This window comes from Sceloporus undulatus, chromosome 2, assembly GCF_019175285.1.
Source record: "Sceloporus undulatus isolate JIND9_A2432 ecotype Alabama chromosome 2, SceUnd_v1.1, whole genome shotgun sequence".
In the NCBI taxonomy this organism is placed as follows: Eukaryota; Metazoa; Chordata; class Lepidosauria; order Squamata; family Phrynosomatidae; genus Sceloporus; species Sceloporus undulatus.
This window is the reverse complement of record NC_056523.1, coordinates 35478098-35492024: the sequence shown is the minus strand read 5'-3', so window position 1 is coordinate 35492024 and position 13927 is coordinate 35478098. Positions and strand designations below refer to the sequence as shown.

Genomic DNA, 13927 nt, shown 5'->3' with positions numbered 1-13927 from the left:
ACTAACTGGAGATTGATTCAGGGAATGCTAGTCGGAACAGGAAGGTTTTTAACTCCCTCCTGAACTGGGCCAGGGAGGTGGCCGAGCGGAGCTCTATGGGCAGCATGTTCCAGAGGGCCGGGGCGACGATGGTATATGACCTCTTCGCTTTAGAGGCTAGTCTAGCCCCTGGGACCCTCAGTAGTTGCTGCCCAGATGTTCTGAGGGTGCAGGGCGGAATGTATGGGGAGAGGCGGTCCTCCAGGTATCCTGGGCCCAAGCCATGTAGGGCTTTATAGGTTATGACCAACACCTTGTATTGTGCCCGGAAGCGAATGGGCAGCCAATGCAGATCTTGCCTGTTGTAGGCAGACACACACAAAGTTCAAGCTTTATTACATTGTTTACTGCAGACATGCTTCTAAAACCCAGTACTAAAGATCCACAATTTTACAATCCTCCTTTATCATCCTGCAAATGTGATAAAAAAGAAAACCTCCAGCTACATGAATAACAAGATGGAATGAGAGGCTTGGCAGGCATAAGAAGACTTTTTTAAAAAGAAAAGAAAACAGTAAAAGGAGCTTCTTTGGGCTAGTGGACACAAGGAGCAAAATTCCGAATTGACGCTTTTCCTCCATCAGCTCTGCCTGGCAGCATTCACTATTAAGATCAATCTCCAGACCAGTTAACAGCCCAGAATAGTTATAGGAGGGCTTTACCCTTTCAGCACCAGTATGATCTAGGTGCCATATTTCAAGCAACTGCACACCAGCAGCTGCAGTGCCAATCAATCTCCTCCCTTTTCCCCTCACGCAGCAGCTCTGCCAGATGTGGAAAGGATGTGGAGTGGCAGCAGAAGCCCATTTCCCCCAGTGGCTGCAGGTGGGAAGGAGCTACTTTCCGGATCTGGCAGTTCTGCTTGCTGGGTGGGAAAGCAAGTTGCCTTCTTTTATCTCCTGGTCAGCAGCTTTCCTGGACCTGGTAACAGCTGTTGAAGAGAGGGGGGTATAAAAAATGATCGATACTTGGTGCCAAACTAGGTATGCCACTGATGGAAATAAAATTATTGTTGCTGTTGTTGTTGTTGACAGATTCAGCCATCCAGCCTCTCCAGAGTAATAATAGTTGTACCTATTGAATCTGGCAGTTGAAAATGGGGGGAGAGGTTTTTTTTCCAGCTTGTGAAGGATTTACCAAATTCAATAAGTATCTTCATATTCATAACAACTATCTTCATATTCAGTACTTGACGTTTACTAAGTCCAAATGTGGAAGAAATTGCAAATAACTGATTTCTCCATCCCCGCCTGTTTTCCTTTTTTAGCACTGAGCATGTTCTGGGCAGTATACTGCTGAACCTATGAAAGGCAGGGGTTTTTCCCTGTCATATTCCTTCACTTTCAGTAAATACTGTACCATGCAAAATCTTGTCGTTAGCCGTCATGTTTTCAGAAATGGAAGTCAGATATTGTTTCTTTGTCCCACTGTACAGGATGTAACTCAATACCTGCAACATCTGCCAGTGACTTATTCAATCTCCATTTTGACATAAAGGCCTAAATCCAACTATTAGTCCCAGCTGTGAATGTAAAGTGTACAAACATGTTCTTTTCATCAATGAAAAATGTTGTGGCAATATATCAAATCAGCCCATCAATAAAGCAGTCAATCAGTCTGATCTTTTTAAGAATTTAGAACATTTTTGCAACAAAAAAAGTTTGTGGAAAAAATATTTTTTGCACAGAAATGAGAATATTTTGCACAAAAACAGTTTTCTGTACCAAAATGTTGTTCTATGGCAAACATGTTTTTTGCACACATGAATTTTGCACTAAAATATCTTGCAGTTTGAACAGTTATTAAAAATGCATTAAAACTCTTGTAATCTTACTCAACAGAAAGAAAATGTTTGACATTGTTTGTTCTTGCATGTAAGAACAAAATAAACATGTATACCTCATCTCAGTTGGAGTAGATACATTAAATCATTGACATTTGTAAAAAATTTCATTTGCCATTCAGCAACAGATTTAATGAATCTGTTGTAGTGATTAGCAATTGGATATAAATGTAAATCTAAACTGAGACCTCATGACCTAATCTGGCCTAATTTTTTGATCTTTCTTTTTGCTCCCCCATCACCTAGCCTGATGAAAACTGCTGGAGAACCCAAAACTGCATAATCTTTTATGGCATTTTGGTTGGTGCCAAACTGCATTATTCCCCCCCCTCCCATGGCTCCCCTACTGTTGTTAGTGAGACTGTTGAATAATCATCCTGAATGTGGGTCTTGGGGCCTCTCAGAATATCTACATATTTATCACCACACTATTACCAATGGGTGCATCCACATTGTGGAAATAATGAAGTTTAAGTGCTATAGCATCACCCTATGGAATCCTGGAATTTGTAGTTTTACAAGGTCTTTAGCCTTCTCTTCCTTAGTGTGTTTGTGCCTTAAAAATTATAAATCCCATGATTCTGTAAAATGGAGCCATGGCAGTTAAAGTGGTGGCAAATGGCATTATTTCTACAGTGTAAATGCACCCTAAGAACCAAAGGGACATAGCATACCTTCCAACTGTCCCAATTTGGCAGAGTCAGTCCTGCTTAATCCTCTGACATCCCACTTTTCAGCTACTGTTAAAATGTCCCACTTTCTCTCTCCTCCTCTTCCTCCTCCTCCACCCACTTTCTCCTTTTGTCCTCTCTTATCTTATTTATTTATTTATTTGCTTGTTTGTTAAAATATTTATAGCCTGTCCTATATTTTAAAATATATCAGGGCAGCTTACAAATAACAAGACAAGTTAAGCAGTTTAAAACTATCATAATAATTTAATTTAATTACTGCTTACTGAACTCAAAATAATCAGTTATCAGAAGGGTGAGGAGTGGCTGGAATCTTGCCCTTCCCAGTAGGCATAGGCAAAAGCAAACTGCTGCAGTCACTCCTAGCTTATCTGTTCTTCACCCTGAATAATATTTTTTTCCCTATCCAGGCCACACTCTTGGTAACACATGCCCTGATTTTCATCTGTGAAATGTTGGTGAGTATGCAGTGGTTCATTCTGAACAGCACAAAAGTCATTAAGAAAAAAAATTGTGACCATCTCCAAATCAAAATACATGCTCATAGAGCAGTATTTAAGGAAGGCTCGAGGGAATATATCCAAGCATCGTAGGTATACTCTCTTTTTCTAAATAAGCAGAGGACTCAAATGTATTCCAAAATGGTGTGATGTATGGGTGCAGAGGGTGTCCCCCTAAAAGTATGTGCCTAGTAGCCTTTTTACCTAGCCAGGTGGTTCCAGTTAGATCCACTGTCACAAGCTTTCCAAAAGCACATGGAGAAAATATTATTCAAATGCAATCCAGACCCACAGTGGGGCCAATCACGACCAAAAGCAACAAAGAATCCATATGTGGCCGAACATACATTTGCACTGGAACCTGTGATAAGTTGGAAATGATTAGAAGACACACAACAGCAACAATCTTTAAAAGATAACTTTGGCCCCCATACAGACAGGGCAAAATAAAGCTGCTTCAGGTCACTTTGGAGGTATGCTGTTTCAATGATGCATGCATACTAAGAGTCCGGACGCTGCACCAAAGTCATGATCTAGTCCTAAGGATTGGGGCGCAGCTTTGGCGCAGCTTCCAGTCTCTTAGGATACATGCATCATTGAAACAGCATACCTCCAAAGTGACCCGAAGCAGCTTTATTTTGGCCTGTCTGTATGGGGCCTTTGTTACATTCTTTTTAAACCACTTCCCCCCCCCCTCAAAAAAAGAAGTTACCCAGAAGGAACTTACCTTGGAATGAGACATATCATCCTGTATGCAGCATCTTTGGTAAACAGATATCATGGATAGGAAACAAGGAGAAAGGAAAGGCCTGGCAGAATTTTCCTAAATGTTCAGAGAGTGCAATAGAAAAGGCATGGATGCTTAACAGTGTGGTGAGTATTGAGTAGGTTAGATGATATTGTTGTCTATATCTATATTTATAACAGAGATATAGATAGATAGATAGATAGATAGATAGATAGATAGATAGATAGATAGATAGATACTTGAATCTTATTGTTAGTCCCAATTTAATTACAGTAGACCCACTGACTCAATGAGATTTACCTACATGTTGGCTGACCATTCAACAGTTGATTCAGTGGGTCTACTTTGATTGGACCTAACAATAGTATTCAGGCTTGCATTTGTATCTGCATTTTGCCATTTCAGGGTTGCCTATTTGTCATGTATTCTTCCTGTTTCCTATTTGTCGTGCTCTATTAGAGTCTCTTTGCATTCTGTATCTGAGGAACTGAGACAGGAAAAGCAGTACACTTCACCCTGATATATTCTGTTTCCCCCAAAATAAGACATACCCATAAAATAAGCCATAACAGGATTTCTAAGCATTTGCGCAATATAAGCCAAACCCCGAAAATAAGACATAGTGATAGGCCTGGCCCAGAACAGAAGGGGGCAGGAAGGGAGCTGAAAGATTGAGGCCCATGGTTCTAAAGGAAATGGAGTCATAAGAAATTCAGGATGGAATTTCAGATATGGAGAGTTTGATAATGTTCCAGAAGAAGACAACTTAACTATATTTGAATAAATGTAGATTGTTGTACCATACTTAATAAAAGACATCCCCTGAAAATAAGCCATAGTGTGTCTTCTTGAGGAAAAATAAATATAAGACAGTGTCTTATTTTCAGGGAAGCATGGTATCTACTTCAAAGCATATCAGCTTTCCCCCACTTAACCCCACTGAGCATATCTGGAGAAAACCTTCCTTCAGATCCCTTTTGACAACCTAGATGGTTTAGCCTTTTGCAATGGCTGGGCCAAACATGCAGTCAAAATTGTGGGGATGGTGATGATGATGATGGTGGTGGTGATGATGATGATGATGATGATGATGATGATGATGATGCAACATTCTCCTTTAAAGGTTCCACTTACATTCCTTTGCTGCCAATTTGTTTCCATCTTTAATCTTCGCGCCACATGCACTTTGCTTGCCTCTAGTGGTTTTTATTCACAGTCAGTTACACAGAATGAGCACTAGAGAGCAACAGCAGTTCAATTAATTTCACAGTCTCTGTGGGGAGCCAAAGGATTTCAAACCTTGCACATAGCAGGTGATCTGTAAAATGCTTCCCGCATTCCCAGCATAGTTGCCAAAATCATTCAGTGATATGTGTATATTAATTCCCTCTCAACCTCATGGTGACAGAAAGAGGTGACCATTTAATTGAGAGCCTAGCAGAAAAACCTTGTACCGATAGAGATCAGTAGCTCAGTAGCAACAATAGGGCTTGGAAAAGTTATATATTTCAGACTACAATTTCCAGAAAGCCCCAGCTATCCTAGCCAGTAGCCATGGTGCTGGCGACTTTGGGGAGTTATAGTCCAAAAATGTAACTTTCCCAAGCTCTGAGCAATTGCCAGCAATTATGGACCTTATCACACATGGGGGGGTTTGCAGCTCAGATCCGGAGTCACTCCTGTTCTAGCAATGCAAAGCGTGATGTTTTTTCACACCAGATCCAGAGTCACTCCTGTCTAGCAATGTGAATTAAGGATAAAACGTGATGCTTTACCACACCTGGTTGCCTTTCTGTTGCCCTTCCAAATTGAGGGGGAAGCGAAGTCAGTTCTATTCCAAGCAAGTCACATGATGCGGATTCAAGCAAAGCGGAGTGAGTGCACATTGTATTACCACACCGGAGGGTTCAACGATTCGAATCAGCACCCTTGAACATGCTCAGTGGGGCTCTGGAGGCTGTCCTCCTTCCCTGCCCCCTCCTTAGCTGTCATCCTTCCTGGGGTGAAGAAGCAGTGAGGGGATGATAGGATATGTCGCTGGGGGTTGCTGGGGCCAGGACTGGGATGCAGGAGAAGGCAGAGGATGATAGGAAAGCTTGCTGGGGTTCGCTGGGGCCAGGATTGGGATGCAGGAGAAGGCAGAGGATGATGGGATAGCTCGCTGGGGTTCTCTGGGGCCAGGATTGGGATGCAGGAGAAGGCAGGGGATGATGGGATAGCTCACTGGGAGTCCCTGGGGCCAGGATCGGGATACAGGAGAAGGCAGGAGATGATGGGATAGCTCGCTGGGGGTCCCTGGGGCCAGGATTGGGATGCAGGAGAAGGCAGGGGATGATGGGATAGCTCGCTGGGGGTTCCTGGGGCCAGGATCGTGATGCAGGAGAAGGCAGGGGATGATGGGATAGCTCGCTGGGAGTCACTGGGGCCAGGATCAGGATGCAGGAGAAGGGAGGGGATGATGGAATAACTTGCTGGGGGTCACTGGAGCCAGGATTGGGATGCAGGAGAAGGCAGGTGATGATGGGAATGATGGGATGAGTTGCAGGGTGGCAGAGGGTGTGAAATGGCATGAAGGAGGAGGAGGGGGATGACAGAAGAGGACGCAGGGGGCCAAGGGCAGTGACATCGGAGTGGTTTTCCACACCAGACCCATTTGCAGTGCACTTGAAGTGAGCTTGGAAGCGAATTCTGTGAAGTCACTTTTTTTCTGGTTTTACCAAAATGAGGGGTCACTTTGGAATCACTGCAGAAGCACCTCGCAAGGAGCTCCCATAGAAAGGAATGGCGTCTGATAATACATTCACATTATGACATGAATGCGCATTGTTGGAAGTGAAGTCACGTCAGAACTGAGCCGGAAAATCTCTAAAAAGCTCCGTGTGATATACTCCTATGTCAATGCAAACTTAAGCAAAGTTGGACAGCCACTTCAGTCTATATTTGCACTGGCTGATCCAATATATTCCACATATAGAAGGTGGCTGGATCTTTCTGTGAGTGATTCTTACTCCAGCCATGGTGACGGAACACATGAAGTGTAGTATCAGCAACTGGTTTTTAGTCCTGATCTCTGACATCACAACCAGAAGTCAAAGATTACTGTTTCATCTGTAGCAGATATATCAGGGTGGAGAATTCATCTACACAACATAATTATAGCACTATGATTCCACTTTATCTGCCATGGCTACATTCCATGGAATCATGGGGGTTTGTAGTTTGAGGAGGCACTAGAGCTCTCTGGCTGAGAATTCTGGATGCACCTCCCTAAACCTCACCTCTCAAGCTTCCATAGGATATTGCCATGGCCGTTAAAGTGGGATCATATTGCTGTAATTGTGTAGTACTGAAGGACCTCTGAATAAAAGAACTTGTGAACTCGGGGCTGGCTCTAGGTATTTTGCAACCCTAGGGGAGAAATATTTTGGCACCCCCTGTTGCCCCTCATAATTATTTTCACCCCTTGATTTCCACTGTTTCTTGACATAAAACTTAGGTTCCAATCTGTCGTCATAGTACTGAGAATTAGTCAAAAAGCCAATTGGGTTTTTACAGGTTAAAGACTTTTTTTTATTGCTGTGATATTTGGAATGGAGACTAATGCACACATTCCTTTTGCAAGCTAGAAGCATTATTCATTCTAACGATATGGAAAAATCTGGATCCCATCCCCATGAATTTATGGGGTAGTAGTGGTCCATCAATGACCCCTAAAAATTAAAAATCTTCACTCAAGGGGCAGAAAAGGGTGTCACAAGAAAGAGAAGAAAACCAGTAGGGTCACCAGGTGAGAGGACCAGGGATGCTGCCACACTGCAACTTCAGCTGCCCTTGGCTCCCACAGTGACCGGCTGTCCTAACCACAGACAAGGCACTGCAAAATGTAGGGATTTCAAGTAAAATGGAGGACATGACCAAGGAAAAGCTGAAACCCCTCATATAAATATAAATTCATGCTTCTTAGTGATGCTCAAAAGGGAGGACATTTTCAGAATTCCTCCTGGACAGAAGATGTAAGCTATACCCCAGAAAAAGGGGGCATCTGGTCATCCTGCTGGTTCCATGCTATGGAGCCCTGGGATTTGTAGTTTGTTGTGGTTCCACTGCTCTCTGACTGAGAAGGCAAAATCTTCTCCAAAAATCCAAATCCCAGGATTCCATAGCATGGAGCCAGGGCAGTTAAAGCGGTGTCAAATTGCATTATTTCTGCAGTATAGATGCAGCCCATGAAAAAAGGGAGATTGCTAAGCTACAGGGCGAGAAAGAAATGACAATAGTAGGCACAACCACCAAGAGTGGCAACCCACTCTCTCAGTCAGCCTCAGAGGAAGGCATGGCAAAGCTTCTTTGAACTCATATTGCCAAAAAACCTTATGGTAGATTTGCCTCGGGGCAGGGCAGACCCTCCTCTTCCAGGACATGTCCTCCCCATTCCAACCTCTGTCCAGGAGGTATTCTAAAACATCCTCCATTTTGAGCATGACTAAGAAGCAGGCATTTACATTTCTAGGATGTGTTTGGAGCTTTTTTTGAATCCTGTCCCCTTTTTCTTAAATGTCTTTCCATTTGTGGTGCCTTCCTTTGCGGGTGAAGACATCTGGACACCTGGAAAGAAGACCAAGCTTTAAAGTGGATTGTTGAAGCCATGGTGGACTAGTTTTTTTGAGTGTTTGACTATGACTCTGGGTTCAAATTCCAGCTCAGCATGGAAACCCACTGGGTGGGGGCATCACACTCTCTCAGCCTCTGATGAAGGCCATGGCGAGCCTCCTCTGAACAAATCTTCCAAGGAAACCCCATGAGAGGATGGTCCCGAGGAATCAGAGCAAAAGGTGGGTGAGTGGGAAGGGAGGCAAAGGTGGGAGGATAGGGAAGAATAAGGCCAAAATCTGGGAAGAAGCAGTTATTGGGGGGAGGGAGAAATGGGGCCATGGCAACCCACTGGGTGACTTTGGGGGAGTCACACTCTCTCAGCCTCAGAGGAAGGCCATGGTAAGCCTTCCCTGAACAAGTCTCTCTTTTGGCAAGAGAGAGAGGGAGAGAGGAAGGAAGGAGAGAAGGAAGGAAGGGGGAAGGAAAGAAGACAAGAGGGAAGAAAGGGGGGAGGTAGGAAAGAAAGAGGAGGGAGGGAGGGGAGGGGGAAGGAAAGAAGATAAAGGGAAAGAAGGAACTCTGGGGTCCAGGTTCAGAACCCCAGCCTTGCCATGGAGGCCTACTGGGGTGGGTGAGTAACACTCTCTCAGCCTCAGAGGGAGGCTGTGGCAAGCCTCCTCTGGGGGGGGTGGCTTGTCAAGAAACCCCTGCAAAAGGGTGGCCCTAAGTTGGAAAGGACTTGAGGGCAAACAACAGCAACAAGAACAACACAACTTGAGTTGTAGGACTCAGAGAAGAGGGTGGGCAAATGGGGAAGGAAGAGGGCCGAAGTCTGGGAAAGAGTGAGAACTGGGGCTGGGGGACTGGGAGGGGCATACTCAGAGCTCCATGAGTGCCCCAGTCCATGCTGGCAGCTGCCTCCGAAGCCCAGGCTGAGTGGCCTGAACCCTCACCGCTTGAAGGCACCGCCAGAGCCCTGCTCCCTTCCCTTAGTCCTCCCTCCTTGCCTGCCTTCCTAGACTTTGCAGAGGCCGATGCTGAGGCCGCCCCTTCCTCCTCCTCCTCCTCCTGCCTTTTCTTGCCTCCCTCCAGGACCCATAGGCCCAGGGCCCTCTCTGCCCCAGAGACAGTTTTCACTCTAATCTTTTTTTAATTATGATGGGGAAAAGCCACTGCGCCGTCACAGCGCCCCCTGATGTTTTGTGCCCTAGGCAATGGCCTAGTTCGTCTATATGGATGAGCCGGCCCTGTGTGAACTGATGAAGTGAGTCAAATGAATGAAACAGTCTGATTAAACCAGTCAAAATTAGTGTTCCTCCAATATCAAAACAAAATTGATTAAACCAGTTTTAAATTGTCTAGTTTTAAGTGATACATGGTTTAATATGTGTTTAGCTTTTCAAAATTATTGTCATTGATTTAAATTGCTCTAAACATATTTTTGTATGCTGACCTACAATCCTTAAATGCAGAGTGAATTATATATACAGTTGGCCCTCCATTTTTGCGGGAGATCTGTTTTGGACGCCCCTGCAAAAACTGAGGCTCACACATATTCAATCCTCATAGGGTTGAATGGGTTGTGTGCCTGCATGCACAGCCCAAGCACGCTCACAATTAGAAATAGCGAAGGCCACCCCTCCGCGGATATTCAAGGGCGCAGATCCCAGATCCGTGAGTTAGGAGGGGCAACTGTATTTTAATGAATTAATTAATTTGCAACAAATGTTCAATATAAACATCAAAATGGTACCTTCATAGAGTCTATTATTGGTCCAATTTTTTCCCTTATTTTATTTCCATGAGATGAGAAATCAGATGCTTTCTGGACAGCTTCTTCCAAATATGGTTGTGTGGCACATAGAGTTATGTTGCCACCATCTGGGACCACTTCAGCCACAGACAGAAGGGATGGAAAGTTTAGCATGCCTATCGCTAAAATCCTTTTGGCTCCCATCATCCGCACCAGCATTCTATAAAGTCGCCCTAAATGCAAAGAAAAACAAGCCAAAAGTGCTACATAACCTGGGAAAAGACATCCCAGAAATCTTCTTACACATGCCATTAAAAAAGTCCAGTTACTCAACTACAGTACTCAGTTACTCAAGGATTCTAGCTATCAGCTGTCACTGGTTAATGGATCCATGGATAGGGATAAACTATATAAATCTCTAAACATAACAATGATGAAAACTGGGCTATACTGTATCTACATTATAACCATTATAGGAGTTGAATACTATTTTTCATTGCATTTCCTATATCTTATGAAATCTGGTGATTTCTGTTTAGCTGAGGTACTTAGCGTATTCTTCTAGGCAACTCTGGGTCACTCCCAAATCTAGAGTACTAGAACTCCCTACCGGAGTGTTCTAAGTATATCATCAAACTACAAATCTCAGGAATGCACAGGATGGAACTGTGGTAATTACTTGTTAAAGTGCTTCCTTTCTGTAACAGTATAACTAATAACTAGTGTAACTTACGCCCCAAGCAATAACTACAAGCAACATAATAGAGAAGTAAAATATAATGATGTCAAGACTTTCAGATAAATACCAGCTAGTTTCAGCTAGAGACTGAAATTAGAAAATGATTCCTTAATATTAAATTGCTATCTCTCAAAGAAGCCTTTTAGCTGAGGCTAGCAAAGAATTTTTTTTATTGCCTAACAAAGTAGATGCCAGTAAAAAAAAAATCCTTTATGCTGGTCCCATGAGAAACAGGCATTTCTACATTTGTGCATAGAATATTTAGATTATATTAGGTTTCTTTACTAGGAGACTGTTGTCTATTTGATTGATGACATGACACATGGTCTGTTTTCATATATATATATATATATATATATATATGATAAAAGTAGACACTCTGTTTGGATTCCAATGTAGTAATTAGCACCTTAGCTATCTGTGGGTATATAAGGGCCACGAAATCTGTCATTTCTTTACCAGGACTGATCTGAGTAATAAACACTCCATCCATGTCATTTTTTGGTTTGCAAATCAAAATAAACTTTGGTTTTTTGTGGGTTTTTCAGCTATGTGGCCATGTTCAGGAAGAGTTTATTCCTGACGTTTCACCAGCATCTGTGGCTGGCATCTCCAGAGAATGCTGGCCTGAAAGTGAGTGGGGTATATATACTGTGTAAACTTTGTTTCTGCTTTAATCCTCTGACTCTTGCCTGGAAATTGGTTATTTCACTAGACAAGAGGGAATAATTTCCTTTTTTTTAGGCTGTAGCAAAGCTGGTACAATATTTTTTTAAAAAGTGACTTAATATTAATTCCTGGGAGAGGAAAGGAACTGCATGATGTTTGGCATGATTTTTTCTTGGGTAGGTTTTGGGGAGGAATGTGTGAGAATCATGAGATTGCTCTTAAACTAATTGTTCCTTGACAGCAACACAGTTTATTGTTTTATTTTTTATTTTTAAATTAATATTAATATAACATACTTCAAATAATATTTAAAAGTATCTTATACACAGTATTCCATATACAGTATGTTATAAATCACATTACTTATCTATTCTTAATTAACTTATCTAAATCTTATTCATATTACATCATTTAATATTAACTAAACCAATAATTTTAAAAACACATTGTTATTGATATCTTCATTCTTATTTATATCTTTTCTTAAACATATACTATTCATAATTCTACTAAAGTGGGGAGCACTTGATTATAGAGATAGGTTAATTAGTAATAAATTAATAGTATTATACTATTAATTTATTACTAATTAACCTATCTCTATAATCAAGTGCTCCCTATCACCAGAGCCTAATAACTTCATGTTATTCTACCCTCCAAAACTGTAACTCTTCCTGTGAAGGTAAACCACTTTCCTCTTTTACTAAAACCTTTTGTACAAATATCTTCCATAGTGCTTCAAAATAATTTCTCTTCATTTTTCCTTTTTTACCTTAATTTCACATGTTAACTTATTATTAATTGCCATTTGCCATACTTCTTTATACCAGTCTTATATCTGCAGATCTCCCTGAACTTTCCATTTCTTTGCTATGCCCCATCTTGTACTCTTTGGGCAGTTCCTGCAACCCCATAAATGCCTCATAAAGGACTGGAAGACCCTACTGAATTGGGTTCACTGGAGTGTTATTCCCCCAAAATGGAGTAGAGGAACTTTCTGTAAGTGGATCTCCTGTATCCAGAACAGGCAAATCTTGGATCATTAACCTCTGTGTTAACCATTAGTAATACTTAATTGCTTTATGAGCCAAAGATTCACCTTCTGCATCACTTGAGAGCTTTTCTTCTTTAGTCTTGCTTTTAGTTTCACTGCAAAGGACACTTTGATGACAATCCACATATGAAGTTCTCCTAATTAAAGAGGAGAAATCATGCAGGTCAACTTGTTGGAAACATAACCCCTCTCCCCGAGTACCCTGTTGTACGTTAACACCTGCAATCCTGAAAAGTGATTTTTAAAAAATACAGTACACAATAATCTCATGTAAATCATTACCTGAAGATGGGTTCATGGCTTATGAAATCCCACTGGCTTAGTTGGGTACTATGCAGAGCAGAGCTTGAAAGGGTTACTTTTGGGGACGACTGTTCCCAGAATCCTTCAATCAGCAGGAAGACAAACACTATAAATTTGTCATGAGAGCCAAATGGAACATCAGTATTCAGAGGCACTGCAGCTCTGACTTCCAGATATCAGGAGCAATAATAGGGGATGGATATCACTTCTAAGCAGAGCTTAGAATTAGCAAGCTAGTCTTGGGCCAGTAATGAGAATGTCAAGGAGTAATACTTTTAAAGAAACATAATTAGTCAGAATGAATCGTGGTTTTGAGTAACTTTCAAAAGTTACTCTTTAAGGAGATTTTTTAGAGCATTTTGACTAGACTAGAATTTTTTAAAGTTTTATGTCATCTTCCAGCTAAGCCTAAGGTCTTTCATTTCCCCAAAAATAATAGAAATGTAACAAGCTGTCCACTGAGACCCATGGCAAGTTACTTTTTCAACATTGTAAAAAGTAACCAGAATGGGTGAAAAGTTAATGGTGAAAAGTAACATTGCAGCCGGTGTTTTGAAGCTTGCCTTGTGCCTTCCATTGAGCCATCAGTTTTGCTATGGTTAAGATGAAATGCTGGAACAGATTAGCTTTTGACCAGGTAAAGTAAGGCCATCATTACTTTATTAAAGCTGCATAGGCATTGTCCATACACAAGAAATGCTAGAATGACAGATCACTAAAAGAAATGTAATATGTAGAAAGCGTATACTCCTCTGTACAGCCTGAAAAAACTCTTAAAGTGGATTTGATTCTCAGAGTCGTCACATTCATATTTAGAACAAACATTACATAGAGATCTTTCACATTACACAATTGTAGTGCCATGATTCCATTTTAAATGTCCTGGCTCTATCCTGTGAAATCCTGGGGGTTGTAGTTTAATGAGGCACTAGAGCTCTATGGCTAAGACTTCTAAATACTAAACAGCAGGCCTCAGAATTCCAAAGGATGTTGC

The 13927-nt window shown here is 41.9% G+C and overlaps 1 protein-coding gene across 1 annotated transcript in view; it reads right to left on the bottom strand.

Moving 5' to 3' along the window:
* LOC121920321 overlaps window positions 1–13927 on the bottom strand; it is a 60795-nt gene that overhangs the window by 42241 nt on the left and 4627 nt on the right. Inside the window, exons 3-4 of the mRNA XM_042447453.1 lie at window positions 12676–12857; window positions 10169–10401 (exon numbers count right to left, since the gene is read on the bottom strand). Coding sequence (XP_042303387.1) covers window positions 10169–10401; window positions 12676–12857 — 415 coding nt within the window. The remainder of the gene's footprint in view (window positions 1–10168; window positions 10402–12675; window positions 12858–13927) is intronic.